At 37.9% G+C, this 24291-nt stretch overlaps 1 protein-coding gene across 10 annotated transcripts in view; it reads right to left on the bottom strand.

Annotated features, from left to right (window-relative positions):
• The window catches only part of ADAMTSL3 (ADAMTS like 3), a 179558-nt gene that overhangs the window by 36064 nt on the left and 119203 nt on the right, over positions 1-24291 (bottom strand). For all 10 annotated transcript variants that reach the window (XM_090148955.1, XM_090148956.1, XM_090148963.1 and 7 more), the window contains 8 exons: positions 24033-24190; positions 22956-23067; positions 19995-20133; positions 18340-18390; positions 14263-14467; positions 13218-13365; positions 11741-11825; positions 6036-6322 (listed from right to left, as the gene is read on the bottom strand). In XM_090148955.1, coding sequence (XP_090005081.1) covers positions 6036-6322; positions 11741-11825; positions 13218-13365; positions 14263-14467; positions 18340-18390; positions 19995-20133; positions 22956-23067; positions 24033-24190 — 1185 coding nt within the window. The remainder of the gene's footprint in view (positions 1-6035; positions 6323-11740; positions 11826-13217; positions 13366-14262; positions 14468-18339; positions 18391-19994; positions 20134-22955; positions 23068-24032; positions 24191-24291) is intronic.

Genomic DNA, 24291 nt, shown 5'->3' with positions numbered 1-24291 from the left:
CCTTCAGTAACAGCTTCCTGTTACCTATGACATTACCTCAAAACATCACCACAATTCTACACAAAAGTTACTAGGCTTCTACAGCACTCCTGTATCTCTGTCAGTTGTACATCAGGAATGGTTTACTAACACTGTTGATCATTATTTGTTCTGGTTTCAGTGAACTCATTGGTTCGTTTGACATGAAGTTTTGTGTCCATGCCAATGCTCCATATTTCTGTCTTTTACACCACATTCATGAATACTGTCATTCTTTTCATAAACCAGCCATTCCTCTACCTATAAAAAATTTTTAAGTAGTGGAGCATATAAGCCAGTCCAGGTCACAGTACTTCTTCGGGATATTTGAATCAGTTCAACTATTTCAGACACTTTAGCAGGTACAGACCAGCAGTGATTTTTCACAGTGACATATTGCAGTTTCTTTCAGGCTCTCTGGTAGACTTCTAGATCCCCTCTGGGACTCATTTTCAGTTCAGAAAGATCCTGTTATATAAATGTTTTGACTGCATCTACAAAGTCATGAATTTTTATAGAACAGAAGACCCGACCTTATATGTGATTGACAACCTACTCCTGTCTACTAGATCAAAGTATCAATAATTACATTAACATAGAACACACAGATTGAGTAAATCATATTTCACCCTCAGGGCTGAGAATAAGCCTTTAACAAATATCACAAGGCAATAATGCAGATGTGAAAATGCCCAAGCAAGATAAACCAATAAACAAACTTTTTTTTTTTCCTAGAACTCTACTATTTTGTTACGTACTGATAACAAAAGCAATCAAATGTTTTCTGTCCAACTGATCAGTGTGCATTTGTTCAACAAGAGCAGCATTCCTGTCTCCTTTCTTAGACACGAAATGCCCACCTGACAATCTCCAGAAGAGAAACAAAGATGTAGAAATTACATTCTGGCAGAACAAGCCTATGAATTACATGATCAGACAAGGAATGAAGCAGACATCGAGCATCCTCATAATCTCTATTTTAGGTCAAAATCTACTCTATGCTACACACCTTCAACTTTGCTGATCTCACTGCATTCCTGTGGGAAGATATACTCAGAGCTGATGCTGCTCTGTTCCAGGCTGTGATAAGTAATATCTTCTTAATATCTCACACAAAGGAGGGGAATGAAATGAAATTCCTTTCAGACCATCTAAGTCAGCAGTAAACCCATAGGAACTGCATATCACCATGTTATAAAAATGAAATTGGTCAGCCAAATGAACAAAAGCCATGCCATTCCAGGTGACTGTAGCTTGCCACCTGGAGTTCATTAAAGCACTTCTGCTTTGCAGTGTGACCTACCTAGCTTTCACAGTGTTACCAGAAGAACATGCTGATATGCTGTCTATCTTCTATTTGACTTAACTACAGGGCAGTAGTAGCAACTACTCCCCACAGAGGCCTCATTTCAAGGAAAACGGCACCTCATTTTGATGTGGTAAGCACAGAACAGGTATTGCAGAGCTGTTAAAACATACCACAACCTCCCTTCCTGCTCCTTAGTTTTGAAGTTTATGGACACTATTCAATAAATAACTACAGTTAATTGATGCAATATTTGCTTGAACTTAACTGTCAAAACGTCTCAACAATTAATCTGATTTCTCTTCCTCAGCTATAATTTCACGTTAGTTGGGAACTTCAGTCGTGCATGAATTTTTTATTCTATGTAAATTGGAAAATGGAAAGATCTATTATTCAAACAAGCAAAGTTTTATATGTATGACTTTCTTGGCTTATAATATAAACATAGTAGATAATTTAACTAAAATATTATGTATGCAGCAGGGAGCATTAAGTATTTTTACAGTAATATGATGCCCTATTGTAGTAATTATCCTACTATTCAGTGAAATAGAATATTTTCTATTTTAACCCAGCATTCAAACCACATTCATTTACATTCTTTTATAAGCTTCCCTGTACAGCGAAATACACAGTGTATGAAACTGCATTAAATGCTAGAATGCTAGGGAGAAAAAAAAAACACTTTCTGCCTTCTTTTTAAAGTAAAAAGAAAATGGGGGTTGAAAGTTGCTGTGTGTATAAGGGGGTGAATGTCTTCAAGTCTGTGCCTTGAAGAGGATGGACATTTATTTTTATTAGTCTCATTTTGATGACTGCTTAGAAGTATGAACTATCAACTGAAAAAACTCAGAAGAAATTTCAAATCCTACACGTGCTTTAGCCTCTCTGCAGGTCTATTACCACTGGCAATGCTCCTTCTGTAAAAGAGTAAACAACTTTGGTAGTCAATGAAACTGGTCAAAGCAGTAACCAGCTACCAAACTGCTGACTACTTTACAGAAAATGCTCTCAACTTTATGTGTGAGTGTGAGCCTCACAACAATCATTGTTTTTTCCTAAAACTCTTACATTTGGCTTGAATCCATTGCTTTTCTAAGAATCTCAGGTTTCTTATAAATCAAATAGCAAACTTCTAGCCAGAAGAAGTGGTCCAGACAAGAGCCTAAAAACACAGCTTGACTGTACCCTAAAGGTTCCAAAGCCACAAGCTTTGGAACAAAGAAAAAAATAAAAAGGAAATGCTGATGTATTTATTTTTAATCTCACTATTTTTAAGCCAATATAATGACCTTAGGGGTCTTGAATTGTAATTTTTGAAGCATTTGAAATATGAATAATAATAATAATAATAACATTAAATTACCAGAATTTATCTCTTGTAAAGAGGCATTTTTATGCCTCTTATATCTACATTCAAGGCATTTCCAGAGCAGACATCCAGGAAGTATGAGATTATTTTTTAAGTGGAGAGCATCTCTTTGAAATATTGTAGAGTAATTAAATGATTGACAACACTATGTTGCAGTTTACATGAACAATTCTTATTCCCACCAAGCACACTATTTATTCTGATAACAACTATCGCATCTCACCAGTTAAACTTATGCTTATGTTAAGCACTCTGGTATCAGGACCAAAGGAGTTCATGCTGAAAAAAAAACGAGGGCAAATCCTCAGAACTCCAAGCAATTTCTACTACAAAGATCACTCCTCGTTGTCTTTGTTGCCAGAGCACACTGTTCGCTTATTTTCACCTTGGGATTTCTTCAGGTATTCAAGGTCTTTAGCTTTCAGGATGACTACAGAGTTTCCTACAGATGTTAAGGGTGATATCTGCCTCATGACAAATTAACATGGACAACTTTTATTAGTGTTTATGGAAAGATTGATGAAAGAAGAAATAATTACGATAGCAGTCATAACAAAATGTAGCAGTCCTCAAAAGTAGTAAGATTTATGGCATTCGATATTCTACATGACAAACCACATAGACTTGATGCAGAAACATACACCAAACAACAAATGTCTAGTGCTGTCTATGTTTTAGAAGCTGGTGAATAGGAAACTGGAAAGTAAAGATCATGTTTGAAAATGAGCTGCAGATTTCTCTCTATAATTCTAATGCCTCAAAAACAATGTTACCATCTGCAATTTTACATTTGCTTTGGAGAGGGGCCAGAGGAGAACTTAAATTAAAAGTCTAGTCTGTATCAAGATCTAAAAAAGAAAAAAAAAAAAAAAAGGTGCAAGTGACAAGCACTGAAACAGAGATTCAGTCCTTGCTTGAATAGTGGCTATAAGCCTTGCAGCTTTTTTTTAGACCCTGCAGACTTTTCCCTCATTCAGAGAGGTGCAAGCAGTAAGGAAGGGAGGGAAGTTCCAAGGACACAGAAATCCACAGGAATTTATTTTAATAGCCACTGCTAGACACATAAATATTAGAGAAAAAGTACCTAACATAATTTACGTTATACTGGGATATTCCAAACTTAGATAACATTTCTTCCCAGTAACTAAAGAGTTCATCTAATTGAAATGAGATTTGAACATAAAACTTAGCAGAAAGGGATCTGATCCTTTGAACTACGCAATGGAAAAAGAGTAGACACAGTGAGATCGTTCATTAGTACACTGCAGTAAGTTGGAAACAGAAGAGATGTCTGGTTTCCTTAAAACTACTTATCGGCAGGTAATTTTCGGTCTGTTTGAAAGTGTTTGCCAAGGCAGCAAGAGGACCAGAACTGATAGAAGGAAAAAATTACTATTACTTAACTAGCATAAAAGCACAGGACTTCTCAAGCTGCTCACTGATAAAGCATTCCTCAATTGTCCTCATTTCCTGGGTGCAGGACATAAGAAAAATGTCTAGGTACAGCACCAGCGATACCACGGTAGTGTCCAGAACACACAAAAAAATTTACTTTCAAACTTCTATAATGACTTATTCTTATTTCACATCAAATAAACAATATTAGAAGCAACTACAGGAAAATTCTTGGTCAGGCAACCTCACAAATTCATGAGAGGACCAGAAGTCGACAGCCAAATCCACACTCAGCTCCACTGGGAACAAAATAAAGCCAGATGTGATTCTGTTAACCAGTCATTCTGAAGCTCCTTTGTGCTGGCAAATGAATCTACTGTCTTCAGGAAATTCTCCTTAAATTGCCTTTAGTCTGCACTCCAAATGCAATTTGTTATGTGAATGCTTTTGCACAGACAAACTCACATGTGAAGACACTAACAATGCAGATGTGCACATGTAATGACAGGCAAAGATCAGAAGTGATTTTAGCTGAACTTCTACTGATTTCAAAAATAAAAATAAAAAAATGTTTGTTTTTTTTTAACATCTATGAGAAAGACACTGGCTAAAAAGCAGTAAAATAAATCTAAAATGGCAATGAAATAATTTTACATAACAAAAATCTGTCAAGAGCTGAAAAAAACTACAAATTTCATAATAAGAAAAGCCCTGTTTCTGCTTTAGAGCATGATTCCTTATCTCTAAAAACAATTCCCTCAAAATAAGGAAATAGAGACAGTAGCTGTTGTTATCATGCCATGTTATACATACATACCCATGGATTATACCCTTGCTGTCCATTACGTCTATTGAAGGCAATAGAAGAAATTGATACCTTACTTATTGTGACTGCACATGCTGTTATCCCTATGAATCAATATCGTCAGTGTTAAATGATAAAGAAGGCACTTGTCAGTCACTTACCAGTCTGCTGATAACATTCAGGGCATCCCTCCCAACTTCCATCTTCAAGTTTTGAACTGGTAATAGTACAAAGGCAGGCTGCTTTCTATGAGCTCTAGACTAGGCTCTCAGCTTCCAATTGTAGTTGCTCTCCCCTTTCCTACATTTTTTATTCCTGCTATGGGTACAACTGTCTTCACTTCCCACTGATGTCATCGTTCCTGTCATGTATAGGTGTGCTCATAATTCCACTGCCTCCACTTAACACTTCATAACTCACTTCTCTGTTCAGTTCCGAAGTACAGTATGTAGTAGCAACACCAGCAGCCTTGTCTAGTTACATGTACTTCGGACGACAGGGAGATTCGATTACATCCAAAAAGGAATGTACTTAACTACTTGCAGACAGATGTATGGCATGAAGTTCCTATAGAGTTATATGGTGCACCAAGACCTAAACAAAACCCTCTTCAATCTCCAGACCAGTCAGATGGAAAGCAACACATAATATTATAATTTTATCTATGTGACAGTGTATAGAAGCTATAATTTTGTATCCCTACTGTACTGAGGAAAGTTGCAGCATTTTGGAAGATAAACAATTAATATGGAAATTTTACCTCCAAAATGATAAGCTTTCAGTTCACAGGAAAAGAAAGTTCATTTTTTTTTTTTTGCCTGTCACTGATGCATTAAACACACTGGTACAACAACTGCCTGGCAGCCGAGATCCTCACAGCAATAGGACTGAAGCAATCTGCTGTAGCAAAAGCTTCTTCTGCCTTACTTAACCAAATAAAACCTGATGCTTGAACACATTAAGAATACACTACTAATAAACAAAGGGGAAAAAAAAAAAAAAGCTGAAGCTGCATGTTTTCCTATATATCAGCACTACTAATTCAGGTTAATGCTAATGGAAAATGTAGCAATTTCAAATACCAAGTTCTTATAAGTCAGGATTAAAAAGAAAGGGGAAAAAAAGGATAATAAAAGTACCTCCAAGACAGGTGGCTGAACAAGGAGTAAAACCAATGTACTCCCAGTCATAAATCACACTGCCATCTTCTGCACGTGAAAATTCCGGTGTGTAGGGGACAGGATCACTGTCACAGGGTGCCTCATGACATACTTGTTCTGTGGGGGGCTTCACATCTTCACATTCCTCCTCAGGCAGTTCCACCTCAGTCAGTGTAAATGAGAGAAGAATTCGGCACTTCACATCCCGCACCTGTATGCCACTGCCACATGTGGCACTGCATGGAGACCATGGTTCAGGAATAAACCTGCAAACGAGCACAGCACAAATGAAATTGTATTTAACTCTAGAACTCTAGTTTTCCTTGTCCGCATATGCACAAGGAAAACACAGCTGAAAAGCACAGATGCAGATATAACATAATACATAATGCTACTTCGTGTTTCAAATGATTGCATAATGAAATACGTTTTTTAAGTCTTTCACTTTTCTCCCATCCCAGATCAGATTTTTCCTTATCGGAAGAGTATTGACAAATCGATAAATGGTTTTGTTTTTCAGTGCTAAAAACAGCAAATGTCACAGAACTGCAGAATCATAACAGAATCATAGAATGGCCTGGGTTGAAATGCACCTCAAAGATCATCTAGTTTCAAGTCCCCTGCTGTGGGCAGGGTTGCAAACCATTAGGCCAGAGCCACATGCAGCCTGGCCTTGAACGCCTCCAGAGACGGGGCATCCACAACTTCTTTGGGCAACTATGCATACAAGTGCAACCTAAAAGCCTGCTGAGTTCAACAGCAGAGCTGGTAGGAATCACGTCCAGATGCTTTTGATAACAAATTTTAACTAAACAACTGTGGGAAAAGCTGAAAAGAAAGGCTTTTTTTTACTCCAGCAGATAAAATCTGCTTGGCTCTGAAACAGCAGATCTCACAGTCTTCCCAAAGACAGACACACAGACTAACTAGGGTAGCCACAGAAGTAAAATACTTTAGCATGTGCCTAACTATAAGCACATCAGTCAGTCTTCTCAAGTCAATAGGACTATGATGTGCTCACAGTTAAACTTGTGCTTAAGGACTTCACTGGATCAGGGACTTGGTGCACAGGCTTACAAAACTGTATGCATTAAGACGCTCCAGAAATAACCTATGGTGTGTGATTTTGAAATTCTGTAGAGCTGAGAGACAATTTTGAGCCACAGCATCCAGATTTGGAAAGAAACTCAAAAACTGAAGCATTTTTTCCTTGACTTATAACAAACCTATATTATAATGGAGGTTTTCCCGTTGAATATCAGTGCCTGGGATTTTACAGAGAAGTTTAAGATTAAAAGAAAACACATTCAAATACTTTTTATTCTACTTTGGCATTTTTCTAACGTAGACATGTGACTTTTTAGCTCCTAAAATTCTGCAACACGGGTACTTCAGACGCAAGCCAAAAGAGATAGGAAACCCAAAACACATACATGTATATCTGTTTACATAGAGACATGCATTAAAGAAGGAAGTGACTGGAGTGCATGAGAGACCCGGAGGTTAGCACTGTATCTGAATTTTAAGTTTAGAATTCTTTTTTATTTTCTCATATTTATTTTTCAACACATTCCCAACCAAAGTCTGTGACAGGAATCATTAAAGCAAAAATCATCAATGCAATGTAGAAATCAATAGTACAAGTATTTCTCCTTCACAAGCTACTGTCGACATATCCACCACTTGTGGGTTCTAAAACACAGCTGTACTTATTCTTTTATTCATTATCCATGAAAATATGACTCAGAAGCATAGAAAGACAGCTGTAATAAAAGGATAGACTGGAAGCTGAAACTTCATATTGCACTTCAAGTTTGGATGACAAGAGAATAACTAAAATTAAACGTGAAGGAATTGTACCAAGGAAATCATAGGACTCCTGTAAGACAGAGGTGGACTATGAGATATCACACTGAATTATGCATGAGTTACAAAAAAAAAAAAAAAAAAAAGATAAACATCCAAACCACAGAGAGATCCATCTCATCATTTATTCAGGAAGAAGTGACAACATGTTGTTAGAGTTTCTTCTTCAGTTGTAAGCCCTGACACAAAAGTCTTACTCGGACTAGAAAAGACAGGATCAGTTAGGGCAGTTAGAGCTCCTGGGAATGGGTGGAAAGATGCACCAGGCTGCCAGTGGCAACAAGATTCTGAAGTCACAGCAGGGTTCTGGCCGTGGCAGCAAGCCCACCAAGAGTAACATACATCTCTTCTCAGTGCTCCTGCTGTTGCAGGGCCCTAAAAGTGAAAAGACCTGGCCAAAATCTGCCTTTGCTGCTGCTGAGAGTGGCAGGTAGCCTACGAAGCACAAGGTAGAACAGGAGACTCAGCACAGAGATTTTAAGCCTTACGTTTGGCAATGTTTGGCGCGAGGCCAGAAGACTTATCTGACCAACAAGCTCAGTCAAGTCCAGCACCAAGTTCAGATGCCAAACAGCAGGAAATTAAAGAAAGCCGGAAGACGGACAGGCTGGACACAGGTGAAGAGGAGGGCTTCTACCATGAACCTCTGCTGCAGAAACTTGTGGAGTACGAGAAACCATCAGGGAAACGTAAGTGTAAAACAAAACATTTGGAAGAGCAGAGGACAAGAAAGAGGCCATACCTGACAGAGGATGAATCCTTTGACACTGAATATACCGAAGATACGGTCGCCGTACCAAAGAAAATGATGAAACAAGCAGAGTCCACTTGGCACCGTGGCTCCTCGCCTGCCAAACCCTGCAAGCAGGAGCTGCACAAGCGGCCGCAGCAGTCCACCTTGCTGCCAACCCCCCAGCATGCCACGCTGCAGGTGCCCAGGCCCCGCCAGCCCTTGCCACGTGAGGCCCGCTCCATCAGTGTTAACAAGAACGTGGGTGAGACCCTGCTGCAGCAGGCGGCTTACCTGGGCTACCAGAAAGTCGTTCTGTATTGCCTGAAAAACAAGGTCTGTGACATTCACCACCATGACGACTCGGGTTACTGTGCCCTGCACGAGGCCTGTTTCAGTGGCTGGCTGAATATCGCACAACTTCTCCTCAAGAACGGGGCTCACGTGAACTGCAGCGCGCAGGGTGGGATCGGGCCAATCCACGAGGCAGTATTAAATGATTACTTAGACATGGTCCGCCTCTTACTGTCCTACGGTGCCAACCCAATGCTCCCGTGCTCGGGGAAGACCATTTTTCAGATGACCCGCAGCAAATCGATGGAGATCTTCCTTGCTCAGTATTTAACTGACCTGCACGGTTGAAGTGGCGATGACCCTGAATTGTACTGGGATTTCTACAGCAGCTCTGTGTGCGATCCAACACATGAATCTCAATTTGACATCCTGGAAAATCCCCCTGGCCCAGATGGAGTTGGTAGCACTTACAACTGAACTCCAGATTTCGCTGGGCTCCTTGCTTCACTGCACGACAGCTGTTTAATGCTTTTAAATATTAATGTGTTTCAATGTTTGCTTTTTTATAGTAAAGTTTGTTCTCTACAAAGTTACTTGAAATGCAATTGTTTCTGTAAAGAAAAGACGCTATCATATAAGAAAATATATTTCCTTTAGATAAGAAATCTGCATTCCAGATGGATGGATTTTTCTTTTCCAGTCAGTTTTCCCAAAATTGTTATGTTTCTTTAAATGCACACAGGCTCTAGTGTAAGGTTGTTATCACTTGGAATTATTTTATTTTTTTATAGAACACATCCACACATGGACTTCGTTTCATACAAAGCACAGATTACACAGAACACACCTCCACCTACTTTTCTTAGGTGATACAAACAAAGTCACGTGGTTTCTTTGGGAGATAGGATTTGGTAAGGCACTTGGTAATATTGTTGTTACTTTTCTCAATAAAATAAAATACTTTCATGAAAAAAGATGCTTGGATTAGATGATCTCAGAGGTCTTTTCCTACCTTAGTAATTCTCTGATTAGTAAGGATTGTATGATGAGCAGGAAGCGACTGGAGAAACCTCTCAAATGTAGGAGACGATGCCTATTGAAAATGTGAAGGAGAGGCTCCTGGGATAAGATTAGGATAAAAAATGACCAACGATGAACATCGAGGACTCCAGGATAAGTGAAGAGGAAAAAAATCCAAGAAGTGGCAAAGCTGCAGAGTTATGACAGGACATGCACTGAGATGACAGGTCTGCACTCACATTGCGTGGCCCAGTGGAATAGATCAGTCACATCTAGGTAGGCATGAAAACCTGTCATCTTTGCACGGAGAAGGCAAGAGAGAACCCGTTAAAATGACCCCAGCTCAGCTCTACTGTATTCTAAAGACACTCTGAACTGGCATGCTGTGCCCCTGCCAGTACTCCTTGCTTATTCTGCCAAACTGCTGCTGAAAGATTCTAAAAGAAGACAGACTACACCAGTACATAGCTGCCACAGGTGATTCTGTAACGCTAGAGATTATTTTCTTTACAGCCTCATGCTGAATCCTTTTGAGAGGCAGCCTGCTACACTTCTAATCTGACATTAGACATTCAATCTGACAAAGCGGACATTCAACTGGCACATTTGATTGCATCCCTCCATTTCACAATCACACGTGATTTTACATCTTTGCCACTAATTTGCTTGAATTTATGGCCACCAGTCTGGGGAGCAAAATAACAGTAGGTTGACCCCTGACTTGGGAGGCTAGAGCAGTGAAAGGCTTCAAGTACAGTCACCATAACTACGCAAACATCTGTTTGGCAAGAGGTTTCTCCTGTGTGTTGCTGCAGGTGTAAAGATTTTACTACTCGTGATCACACCTGCTCATGCATGTGTGCCAGAAATCAGAAACCCTTCGATGGAGGAAGAAAAACAGGAGGTTATGGGGCATACTCAACTTTCAGAGAAAGCAATGTAAATCCAAAGTCATTTCAATAAGCTCACCCAAATCATTTTAAACTACAGCTGCTACAAAGGAGTGCTGAATTTGGCTAAAAACAACAGAGTGCTTTTCAAAAACTCACAAAATACTCACAGAGTTGTATGTTAAATATTGAATACATGAGTCAAATACAAGCAAGGCCTGTACACAAGGGACACAAGGCATTGTGATCATGCCCTAACACACATAGAACAGGAATAAACCTAATTGGATTTAGTTTAGGCTTCTACACCCAGGCCATAAGTGTTATCCCCTCCAGCTTTGACTCAAAAAATCCAAAAAAATCCACGTGGTCTTTCACACACACATGTGTATGTAAAATGTCATAACTCATCCCCACAGATTTAGCTAAGCTCAGAGACCAGCAACTTTTTCTCACTTTCTTTATGCACTGGTCTCTCTCCACCAAGAAAATTCTGGCAGCCCCACTAAGTACTTCTTAATTTCTGATAAAACCATTAACATTCTACAGGTAGCAGCACTCTGGGATAAAACTGAAGGTAATTACTATAATCAAATGGAATGCTTCTATGTGCATTAATTAATCTTAATTTGTTTAAATTAATATCACTTTACGTAGCTTGAACGATATACGGACACTATTAGTAGAGTAGCTAAGCTCTATGTCATCCAAAACAGGAGCTCCAGAAGCAAAGCTGTTGAGAAGAAAATTAGGAACAGCTCATAATACAACTCATCTCCAAGGAGGGCCAAATGTCAAAGCAAACTGCAGAGCCAGCAGTCATTCCAGATCATCTGCAAAACATGCTGGAAATATTTCTTCACTCTATAAGACAATGTACTTACGTTGGCTCTTCTGAGACTGCTCTGGTCTCCTCCATTTCATGTGCCTGTTTAAACCATGGGGATTTTGCTTCCACAGGACTTTTTTCTAGTAGAGAAAAAATAAGACTAGGAAATTCCTTCAAAAAGCGAGGTGATAAGTAGATGTTAGCATTATATACCTTAGCACTTCGTACTTTACACTGCCTATTGATCTATTTATTCAATTTTTAGAATAAAGTTATAGTGGATAATAAAACATCATTTATTAGGATATTTCCATCCTGACACCACTTTTTACTGAGAAGTTACCAGTAATCTGATTTTAATTCCTATTTAGGATTTCTTCTCTACCTCTTCTCAAAGCACAGGCATTTTCTATTAGATTGTAGCTTATCTGTGTGATGCATTATCACCATAATGTAAGTTTATAGCTGAACCAATCAGAAAGTTTACAAGCCCGAGCAAAGTAAAAATATGTTGTTCTCCACATGCAATGCCCTCATTAAAAGATTTCCATTAGATAAATTATGTTTGCTAATCAAATTAGCTAGCTTTACCAAATACAGAATTCAATATGAGAATTAGAAAAAAAAAAAAAAATCTCTTTTGTTTTTTTTAATTTGTCTACGTATCCCATATTTCTGTGATGTTTTTTCTTGGGGCAACATTAGACACTTGAGGACCATCTCCAAACTAATATCCCAGAAAGCTCTTTAATTTTCAGAGCTGGTTTCCACCTCATGGTTTAACCCTGAATTCTTCATGCTTGAAGAATAGCCTAGAGTCTGACAACATCCCAAAGAGAAACATTAAACTGTCTGCAGATAATTTACACTCTTTCTGAGTAAATCTTTACAGTGAGTGTCTGAAACATAGTCTTAAAGCTGAAATAAAAGCTGAAAAGAACAAAAGTAGCACCAACCAAAATTTTCTGGGTACAGAGGGACAGAATGTGTAGAGGACAAAATATATTACTTCCTCCCAATCTTCCCATCTTTGTTTTTCCTTTCACCTTCACATCTACTTTTCTACATCAAATCAACTCTTTCAGAGAATATTTGTCAATTCACATAATTGTGACAAACGTAAATATACAAAAAATGTTTATAACTTAATGAACTGAAGAGGTCCACATAGAAGACTGACAATTTTAATGAGATGCAAAAGAGCAACATCCCAGCTGATACATGCAAGCATAGTTCCCATTTCAAGTGTTACTGAACAACTCTTCCTTACCATCTTGAACTCATTAACTTCCCAATCTGACCAAGTTGTATAGGTACAGTTAGCATGTTCATCTTATGACTGCATGGCCACATTATCAGCAAATATCAGCAGGACACTTCTAGCACCAATAATTAAAATATCTGTTTCTGCCAAGACTAAAATAAGTCCCAGTAAATTCCAGCTTCTGGCATTTCTGAGAGGTTGCTAGGGGCTTTTAATTCTCTTAACAAAAATGTAAAACAATAACAGACTCAGATGAAGTTCCATTTACCTCTTGGCTTGTAACACGGTATTGGCACGATGCACTCTTCTTTTATGTGTAGTTTAAGTTGTGGATTACAGCCACCAACATGCTGCCCACGGTGGTCAATGCACAGCACTACCCGGTAACGTAAACCTCGGCCGCATGTCACTGTGCACTGCAGGAGATAAAGCAACCATCTCACTCTTTTATTTTATTTATAAATACTGATAAAAAGCAAGTCTGTAATACTGATTATATGTTTACTTAAGTCTTTCCAGAATTAATCAGATATCAGAGATGTGACTATGACCTTGCATTTCTGGGTGAATAAAGAGAAGGCTGATGCTTGAAGAAACGCTAATTTTTGGAAAGAAAGTGGCTTATTGGGGTTCTCTAAAGCTTATCTGATTGGCAACCATCTAAAACAGAGGGGTTTGTGTACTGAGAATATGCTCTCTCAGAGTGGTCATTTTCAGTTTAATCAGGGTCAGACGTGCTGTGAGAACAGTTTCTCCACTACAAGACAGTGATGTCATCTGGATGAACTAAGTAATTATAGAAGTGTTGAGCTATCTGACTATCAGATAACTACAGCCAAGATGAGTTGGCTCTATGTTCTTGTTACTATAATGCAAGCTAAGAATGCTGGAAAATCACCCTTGCAGAAACATCAGCCACTAGACAGCCATGCCTTTAGCTATTACATGAAGTGAAAGATTACATTTATCAAGAACTGAGAAACAAACAACCTGATTTCAAAGGAGTCTGAACTCTTACTCTAATTTCTCCTCTTTGTAAAGCAGGAATTAAAAGAAGCATAAATAATTCAATATGTATTTTTATCTACACAGACACGTTAACTTTTTAAAAATTATTATTATTATTATTATCAGGCCAGGTTAATTAGAACAAACTTATCCCATGAAATGCTATGAATTTTGCCTGTATTTTTTTCCTGTAGGTCTGTACTCACAAATACATGATAACACAAGATTAGATGCTTTTTCTTTCTTTCTTTCTTTCTTTTTTTTTTTTTTAAAAAGGATAATAGTCTAAAACCCTTTCAACTTACCTGAGACCATTCCATTGCCACCCACTTAGGACAATCAAACAGATTGCAGGTTTGAATGACTTTGGGTTTAGGGGCATACATGCATTTCCATTCTTCCACTTGCAGAATCTCTCCATGTATGGTCTCCTCGACACACACAAAACTTCTCCTCTGAATGCCACCTCCACAGGAAACTGAACACGCAGTCCAAGGGTTATGTTCCCACCTAGAAAAAAGACTAGTAGATTAAAAACAAGGCTATTTTTTATTCTACTAACCTCTATTAAAAGTGCAAAAAACTGAAATTAATGCGTAAAATGAAAACACAAATAGGACAAATTTAAGTAAGTTTCACGAACATAACTGAAAATCTAATTATCATACTTATGTTAAAGTTCCTAATATACTGAGTTTGATTACTGGAATCGTTTCATTCTTTCTTTTGCATCACCTAAATATAATATTTTTCACGGTTTATTTTTCTGACATTTGTCAGAGAACATGAAGCATATGTACTTGAGATTATATAAAGTACAAATACAGAACAGACTGTGGTGACTGAGGATGTTGTTGCCCACACTGGTGCAGACTGCTCTTAAAATTTTGTTCATGAAAGTAATTTGGGGGGAACTCCAATACTTGTTTTGGGAAAAATCGGCTATTTCAGCACCTTAAGGACCCTGAACAAATAATGTTGTGACAGATACCATTTGGCTAGTTACTACTGCAGTTCTCCAAGAGTTTTCCCACCTACATTTAAAATGCCATTGAATGAGTTTGTATTCAGTCTTTTCAACTTGCTTCAAGCAAAAGGCAGCTATTTAACCATTTCAGCCATTCCAGGTAACCTCCCTGATTTCTTCTGAAGCAGGGAGATACAGAGATTAAGGAAAACTCACAAAGCCCTGCCAACTAGCAGAGCTATGGTTTAGCAGCTTCAAGCAGAGGGATGATGTACAAACTAGTGGGAAAGAATGTCTTTAAAATGAAAATTTACCCATGGTCTTAGACCTAACTACAGTAAAGATGGATACTGCTGTACATTCTGAAGTGAGAATTACATGGAGGTGTTTAGGTTACAAGCTTTGTTTCATTTATTTTTCAGTCTTAGCATAAATGTATATTTAAGCAACTATTCTGCAGCACAAATAAATCTCAGTGCCCAATCTTGCCATGCTTACAGATTACAAGCCTCTGTCATAGCATTTATCTATAGCATATGCTCAGCCCTATGTATTTTTCTCACCCTTTGCCTCCTGCTTTCCTCCCACCACTCACTCAAATTAAAGCCAAGCTCTGGAAAATGGTTGAGTTTTGGACCAAATCTTATAGTTCATCAGTGTCTTCCTAAAAAATTATTCATCTGACTACTGCAGGGGTTCACAGAGGATGATGTATAAAAAGCACATTCACTATGAATAACGGACACAGTACCTAAAATACCCCACCAAAATCAGTGAATCAGGAGTAACACAGCCATCAAAGAGGAAGTCATAATAAAAAATAAATAAGATTTAAATAATCATTTCACATTTTCTGTGCTACAATAGGTAAACCAAGGATACTTTCTGTTTTAAGCATTCCTATGAAAGCATATTAATCATGTCTAAGGTCAACAGAAGAATGAGCATAAAACAGAAAGCAAGCTACATAACATTAACCAGAGTACACACTCAAAAGCATTCAGAATAAGGCTACGTGCACAGATATCATATCACAAGTGTAAAAAATACACTTTTCTTTAAATGATTATCCAGTGTTAAATCACTTTCTTAAAAAAAAAAAAAAAAAAAAAAAAGGAAAGGACAGGACAGGAAAAAAAAAAGCCAGGAACTAAAGAGCAATTAACCGTTCGATGAATTAGCAGCTCATGGATTTATATATATAAGGCTCACTGTGCTATGTGTAATACTAGCCTCATAAGTGTTTATAGCATAAAGTTTTATAGTTGTTTTTCTTTATCTCATCAGTCTCAAACACACTCCAGATCCCATACTCCCAAAAGCATTTTCAAGATGGAGTGAGGTCCATGGCTACTGGGGAAAAGGGGGTCTAGGACAGGCAGTCAAGGAGATACTTTCCAGAACCCACAGCTGTCAAGGGATTCTCAACAGTCCAACAAGTCTGAAATAAATGGAGGCATTCCAAAAGCTTTAAAAGAAAATTTTCATCCTGGGAAATTTTTCTATTTATTTCAAAAGAATTCTCCATCTGTAAAAATATTTCAGTGGGGCATTTACAACTCTAGCCACAGGAGAACTCTTTCAAAATCTTGTGGTGTGCACCATGACTTTCCCACAACTTCCTTGTGTGAATGGGCAAGTAGTGGTAAATGCCACAGGACTGCAGATGGCCCTTGAGTTATGTAGGAGGTGTGATGTAGGATTGCTGGTCGAGGTGAGGTAGTCTGTACAGCTTTACTCAGGCATATCTACAACACTTGTTTGCTGCCCGCTTTGCAAGAACAGTTTTGGGTTAGTGTGTGAACAGGTAAGAAAAAAGAAAGCAGAAAGAATAGCCAGAAAAAGCCCTGTAGAACTGATACAAGGCAGTTGCAGGCAACAGCACAGAGAAGGAACACCTCACTATATTGAAGCAAGACATACATCCACATTGGACCAGATTCACCTCACTGATGCAAGTATTTCAGAAATTTCAGTAAGAAGTAGTGCCTTTAAACCTCTGATATGTTTACTCATATGTCTTCCCAGTGGAAGAAACACAGTGAATTAGTCTATCCAATTTCTTCTCTTTTCATCCTGATGGCATCAACTCTGAGTCCAGCTTGGCCATCTGCTTCCATCTTACAGTTCTTACTCTTGAGCATTGCACAGAAACACCATGACATCTTCTGGTGGTACACACAGAGGTATTGAAATGAGGTGGGTCTTTGTCGATAGTTCTCAGAACCTGCCCACAGCTTTATCACAGACATAATCCATCTCACCAGAGTGTCATGCAAATATGCTGAGCACAGTGCAGAACAGAAAGGGGATTAAATTTCTCTTCCAGCTTGTCCCCAGCTGAGTGGTTCAGAAGATGAAATACTCATGAAAATAAATTGTGCTGACTTTCAGAGGAGATCTGAACAAAAAGGAACTGACAGAAGAATTGGCAGAAGAAATGGAAGGAGAGAGAGACAGAACAATTATAGAACTTCACAGGATAAAGATGTAAATGAAAAGATCCAACCAGTGTATGAAAGCCAGAATACATCACAGGAGAGCTGATCCACAGCAAGCATAAATTGTTACGGAAATAAACTTTGCCCATTTATACCAGCTGTAATCAGTAGCTCCACTGAGCCATGCAAATCTATGATTTCATTCTTATTACTTCACATCTTTAGTCACTTAGAAAAATATACATTATTCATTTCGCTGTATTCTAAAGCAGAGCTTCAGTTAGGATAAATACACACCTAAGTCCACTGACTATAGTTCTTTACATTAACTGTAAATCTGGCTCAATGCTTTTTATTACAAATGTCTTTATAAAACATTTAAACATTTCAGAGAAGCCTTACAATTCTATGATTGATGGGAGATGAAAAAAGAAGAAAAAAACAAACAAAAGGCATTTATCTGTGCTCTGGTCCTAATTCTAGTCAGTAGACATTTAGACAACAGAATATCTTTAAATTGTCATGTCAACCTTGATGTCATTAAATAGAGTGCAAGTCTAAATAGTAAATAAGGTCTTTCAAGTGAAGTGGAACTGAAGAGTCCTGTAACAAGGGGAGACCAGTTGTATTTGCGGATATATTCACCACATTCATCTTCAGAATAAAAGAATCTACACACAAATTTTAAAGGAGATGCCCTTCTTGGCAGTACAGCAAGAGAAGGACTAGGGGAACAACTCTTTGCTGAAGTCTTTCAAGTTGATATTTTCAAGAAGGGCATATTAACCTCTTACTGCTAAGCTAATTACCCAAAGTGCAAGATTCAAAATCAAAATACAGGATTTTGTTATGAACTTGCTACTTACAGCAAAAAGCATCATAAGACAACATTCAATGATCTAAGTACTCAAATAGTGAACTTACAGTCAAAATTGGGATAACACTGAAACATAAGCTGTTCTGATTGTACGTACCGAGGAAGCGGCTGGAAGTGATCATATGGCATGATTTCTTTAAATCCATCACTGTCAACAAAATAAATATTGCAGCATTATTTCTTATATCCAAGGCTCAACACCAACTACATACATTCTTATACACGATCATGCTTCAAGTAATTAATTCCCAGTGTGAAACGAGGGAATCTTACATTCACAGCATGTTACTTACCTCTGTAGCCAACAATGACTCATACAATCTTAAATTTTCTAGAGGGAGAGAGAGATCTATTCACCATACAGTTTCTCCACTTAATTCCACCAAAAAAAAAAAAAAAAAAAAAAAGAACGAAAGAAGGAATGCTTCAGCAGAGAACTATATTTTCAGTGATCCTATCTGTGCTACTTTACTAACAAGAAATACATACTTATATCTGTAATGAAGAGCTCTGAGGAACATGTGTGGCAGTGAAATAGATGCAGCTCAGGATTAATTCTAGATAGGTCTGAATGGTGCTTAGGATTCTTCTACAGCAGTTTGCTTGAATTGCCAGCATAAAGCCTTACTTCCAATACTACGAAATATGGCATTCTATCTAGTAGTAGTTCTCTTTTTCTGTCTGTATACAATAAATTTGAAAGGAAAAAGAATTACACCCTTTCTTTCTCTTATTTTTCCAATCCAACTTTGCAATATTTGGCACCCATTGCCATTAAGCTTTACTGAAGTCTTACCACTCCATAGAGTGATCAGCTATCCAGGAAAAAGTCTTGAAATCCTGCACATCTATAACTGTTAGAGGTCACTATCAAAGATTATGTTCAGCAGGAATGAAAGGAAATGGACAGTTTAGCTATAGGAAATGAAATCCATTGAGTGTGTTTCCTTTTCTTCTTCCATATAACTCTAGTTCGTCCAGCTGGCATATTACTGTGAGGTTCTGGGACTTGATACTGGGATGTTATTTTAAGATTCTTTTAGCACAGCCAGGAAACCTCATCAGACAGTCCAAAAGTTAGTTTGAAATACTATAGTGCAATTCAATACAATTTATGTATACCGCAGCCTTTATAATTTGGCAATAATATCCTGCTCTATTTGTACCACGATTAATAATTTTTTTCTATTTCTAATGTAAAAGTAATACTAATAACAACAGCAAAAAAATACATGCACACATACATACAATAGAACAAAGCCCCAATCTTCAATTATTGTCGCTGCAGTACAAAAAAAGAATGAGACTTTTTGGTAGATAAATGAGTAAACCAAGATAAACTACACGCAAAACTTGACTGAGAATTAAAGCCACTGCCTGTTTGAACTGAGAAATTCTGAATGGCAAGATTGATAAAATCCAAGAACTGGTATACAATCTTTCCTCATAAAACATCAGGAAAACCTCACACCAGTGCCATAACACTTAGTAAAATAAAGAAGATAGAATTAGCCTTTGAAGAAAGGACTAACAGAAACTTGTATTATTGGTATAACGCAAATTCATGTAATGCACAACACTGAAGAAATACTACAAACCCACTGACAATGGTGCCTGATGCCAGCCTTCAATGCATGCAGTAATCAACCAAGACTGAGTGGCCTTAAAGATTAAAAGAACCCGAATTAATTAAATATGATGACTTGTTCCTTAGTAAACGACAACAGCACGTACTTTATTTCTCATACATACCTAGAAGGACAGGGATCCATGTTGCATTCTTTTAGCTTGGGCTTTGGTTTCTTATTTTCCGGGTGGTAATGACAATAATGATCAGGAACAACCCGCTTCAGACGAATATCCACACATTCAGCAGAATTAAGCTGATAACCTAATGCAGAAGCAAAGTTAAATTGTAATAGCGGAGATAAATTAAAGCAGGTTTTTCTTTCTCCCTTTACCTCTCTCCTCTGCAAATCCCTCCAAACAGTGTGGTTCCATGGAGTTAATTTCCAGTATTATTTTTCCTTGGTTTGCTTTTAAAGAAGGAAACACTGCACAGGAGCATACAGGGCTAGATTTTCATCGAAGGTAATTCAGTGCAACAGTTATGTTAACTTATCCTAATTCTACATGAGACTCTTACACATTACTCTAATAATACTCTAAGGATACAAGTAAAAGCATACATAAATGTGTCACATGTGACATAATGGAACAGCTCACCTGTCACAAGCCAACCCTACAAAGTCATATGGTTCTATTACACATTCTATGATTTATAACAGCCCTCCCCCAAGGAAGAGTTAAAGTGTATGTAAGTGAGAGCTTTATTACATGGTCATGCATGCTGAAAAAAAAAAAAAAAAAGAAAGAAAGAAAGAAAAGAAAAACAACCTTAAAACAGAAAGCCAGAGGAATTGAAGATGAGATCCAAAAACTATGCTAAGTTAAACTGAAGAAAACCAAGAAATAGTTTCAAGAACATTCCTAGTTGAAGAGCCAACAAAAGAAAACTTGAAGTAACTACTTGGTGAAAAAAAAAAAAATTATGTGGAAAGACTGGTTAACAGAAGGGATCTGAGTTTTATAAACCATTGGGTTTCTTTTTTGGCTACAAAAAAAAGGCTCATTCAGAGAAGCTGACTTGGACTTAATGTGAGGAGAGGAGGAGGATGTTCTGGTATGTGCAAAGAAAAAAAGTTTGAAACCACAAGAATGAAAATCCAAATGGAGTCAATAACTAACAGCTCAAGAGCCAGTGTCTACTGAAATTGCTATAGTATCATATATCAATGGCTTCATTTCTGTGTCTCTTGGCTGATTCAAAGTGTCATCGTGCATGAGGGTGATCACCATAAAGAAGAACTAAGCAGTTCCAGTGCTCAAAGCATGTTCCTGTTCTCATAAGCACTGAAAGGACCCAAAAGATACACCACTTACAAATGAGATAAAAGAAATTTTTAAATGTTCTTGTTCATTCAAGCTTGCCTGTGCTTTCTGATATGTCTCTGCAACACTCCCTCTTCCCACACATGAAGATTACAGAATTAAAAAAATATTTTAATTCAAGTGAAGAATGGTGGCATGCTGATTCCAGATAACAGGTTTAAGTCAGGCAGCTGCAATACAGCTCCCCAGCAGGCCTCAGTAATATGCCATTCCTAAGACTCCTAGATCTGTGGGTAAGCATTAGCTCAGTTTTGTGCTTCTCCTCTCTCAGGACTGCTATCAACAGTGTCAATCCCTGTTGATTAAGATACCAGATTCAGATTATGGATATGCAGCTACAAAGCCAGGCACTGAAAATACTAATTTCAAAATGAGAACGGCATGGAGCTGCATCAGAGGAGGGGAAGATGAGTGTGAGGACCGGGTCTCCTGGCCGTGGCCGTGACACCAAGCTGCTGGAGGTCATGAAGCATTTGGACAATGCTGTAAGTCACACTGGTGTCCAACCTTTTGGCTTTCCCAGGCTGCACTGAGAAAAAAAGGATTGTTTTGGCCAGGCCAGGCTGCACGGAGGAGCTGCTGCCATGATGGTGTGGGGCAGAGGGCAGGATTTATCACCAACTGCCCCAGTCTGCATGCAGCCTGCAGGGCCGCAGGTGCCTATGGCATAGGGTTTGAGTTTTGAGTAGCTCTCTGTGAAGCCAGGTGCCAGGACTCTGCAGTCCTCATGGGTCCTTTCCAACTCAGGATAGTCTATGATTCTATGCTCAGAGAACAGCTATTGCTGCTAACAATTCACAAAACCAGGTATCTTAAAAGATGCAAGTTTCCTGTGGGGCTGCATATTATCTTATAAGCGTGGTGCAAGTATCAAAATGGATGGTCTGGCAAAAGCTCCCCTGCTCCCCTGGCCTGCAAAAGCAGAGCCTTTGCTTTAAACATCCTTAACACTTTTAACTCGTGTCCCAAGTAACTATTTAAACTATATCTGTACTGGGTAAGGAAATCACAAAATCACTATACCAGTATCGCTGCAGGATCTCCTAGTTTGTTTTTCAGGCGATCTGGGTAATGTTGGCTTAAGAGAAATAACTGTCCATGATGTCAAAAATCCCTCCCATGACAAGGCAATGCTCTCTGAAGAATCAGATTTGACAAATAGTGGGCTTGCTTGGCTAAGCAGTAGTCGAGCTGCACTTCATCCATTGTATAAATAGTAGTAATTAAAACAGGAGTAGAAACTACAGTGCAGTATCTTATTTTCTAACTACTATCAAGACCATATTTCCAGAGCCACGGGTGTTGACAGTAATTGTTTCTTCAATTTTGCTTATTCTGCTTTCTGTGTAGTTAGTTTCTAAATAAAGTGTTCTAAAACTGCCCCTCATGTCCACCACTGTGGTCAGAAATACCTCCTCTTAATCTTTTGATTATTTTTTCACTGTATTTCTTTGTTTACTTTCCTAAAATATCATTTAGGAATTGCTATTTTCCACTCTAAATGTCATATCTTTATATCTGAAGATTCAACAGTCAATCCAATTATGAGAATGTGACTTCCATTAATACAAGATACAAAGTTATGTTAACTGAGGAGAAAAACAACTTCCTTTCTACTCTGTCATCAATGTTTTTTGAAGAACCACCACCAAAGGGCAAAGAAGCACAAACATTTAATCAAGAAACATGTAGATGAAGGCTGTAAATCAGCAACTTTCAATCTTCACTAGTAAACACACCTTAAAAATTGCCATTACTTACCTCCTCCACATGTCACTGTGCAGGGGAAGAACTCTGTTTGTCTCCATTGATGACTGATAGGTTGATAGAAAAAGAATTGAACCACACTGTCTTTCGATCCGGAATACCTGGTCTAGAGAAAGTTCCATTAAAACACATGTGTATAATGTACTCAATTGTTTACGACATTTCAAAGTAGAATGAATTCATAGGTAGAAACAGTGAAGACAGTATTATGAAAACAGGCATAAAACTTCAAGAAAATACAATAAATCTAAATTTCCAGTAGTCAAGTATTTGTACGTCACTTTGCTTATCAAATTATTTAAGGTAATAATATTATTATTTGAATATCAATACTTTATTGACAAAGTTCCCAGTTGTATTCTTTTGTTTCACCTTATCAGCAAAACATTAAATATTCTGGAGAGGGAGAACTAGAACTAACCTATGCATAGTGATTCATGTTTTGGCAGGTCTAACTGCACATGTGATACTGGAGATGCAAAATAATAAACATTACTGAAAGTCTGTTTCTACGACAAGAAAAATAAAGCCAAGTGAGGTGACAGTAATCAAACACCTTCCATTTCCCGTGGAAAACTGTATGACTACCTTCCTTTGGCAGTTAAACATTGGTAGGTTTCTACACAGCTATAAATGCACATACATGATACAATACATTGATATGTGGTCTGTGTATAACAGAAACTAAAAGGATTAGAAACAGTCAGTAGCTGGACTATCAGTTGTCTGAGTGTTTTAGGGTGCTACAGGAAGCAACGTTCAGATTCAGCAGGTGGCAGTCTTCAACTGGATTAACATCAGTACAGTGTACAGCAATATTTCAGTAATATATAAAACAAAAATCCAGGACATTTTTACCATTAAATATCCTATCATGCTTTCTACTACAGCAATGACATCGACCTCACAACATTTTAACTTGTCAGGATGTGATTAGTATAAATTATCTCTGTGTTTTAATTAAGATGCCTTATTTACTATCTAAAAGATTTGTTGTATTGCTATAACCCAATTGACAGCTCCTTACTCTGCTGCAGTATCTTTGTAGACTTGTACACACACACATCCCACCTTGATAATGAAATCTGCACCAAGAGGTCCTTGGATCTTTATGATTTCCCTGTCTGTAGTCTTCTGAAATTCAACAGTTGTATTTTCTACGACAAATGTTCCAGGTTCATCAAAACTGTGTTCTCCCTTGTCTCCTTGTAATGTCTTTGACTCTATAACTAGGGAAGAAATATGCAATTTGTAAATTCAGACAGGCTATTTTTTCTTTTCAGGGAAGTCAGAAAGTAACATTTGCAACTCTACATTGCAAGTATTAGCA

The sequence above is a fragment of the Phasianus colchicus genome, chromosome 12 (assembly GCF_987193195.1).
Source record: "Phasianus colchicus chromosome 12, bPhaCol1.hap1.1, whole genome shotgun sequence".
Lineage (NCBI taxonomy): Eukaryota > Metazoa > Chordata > Aves > Galliformes > Phasianidae > Phasianus > Phasianus colchicus.
The sequence above is the reverse complement of the archived record's forward strand: the minus strand, read 5'-3'. Positions and strand labels throughout refer to the sequence as shown.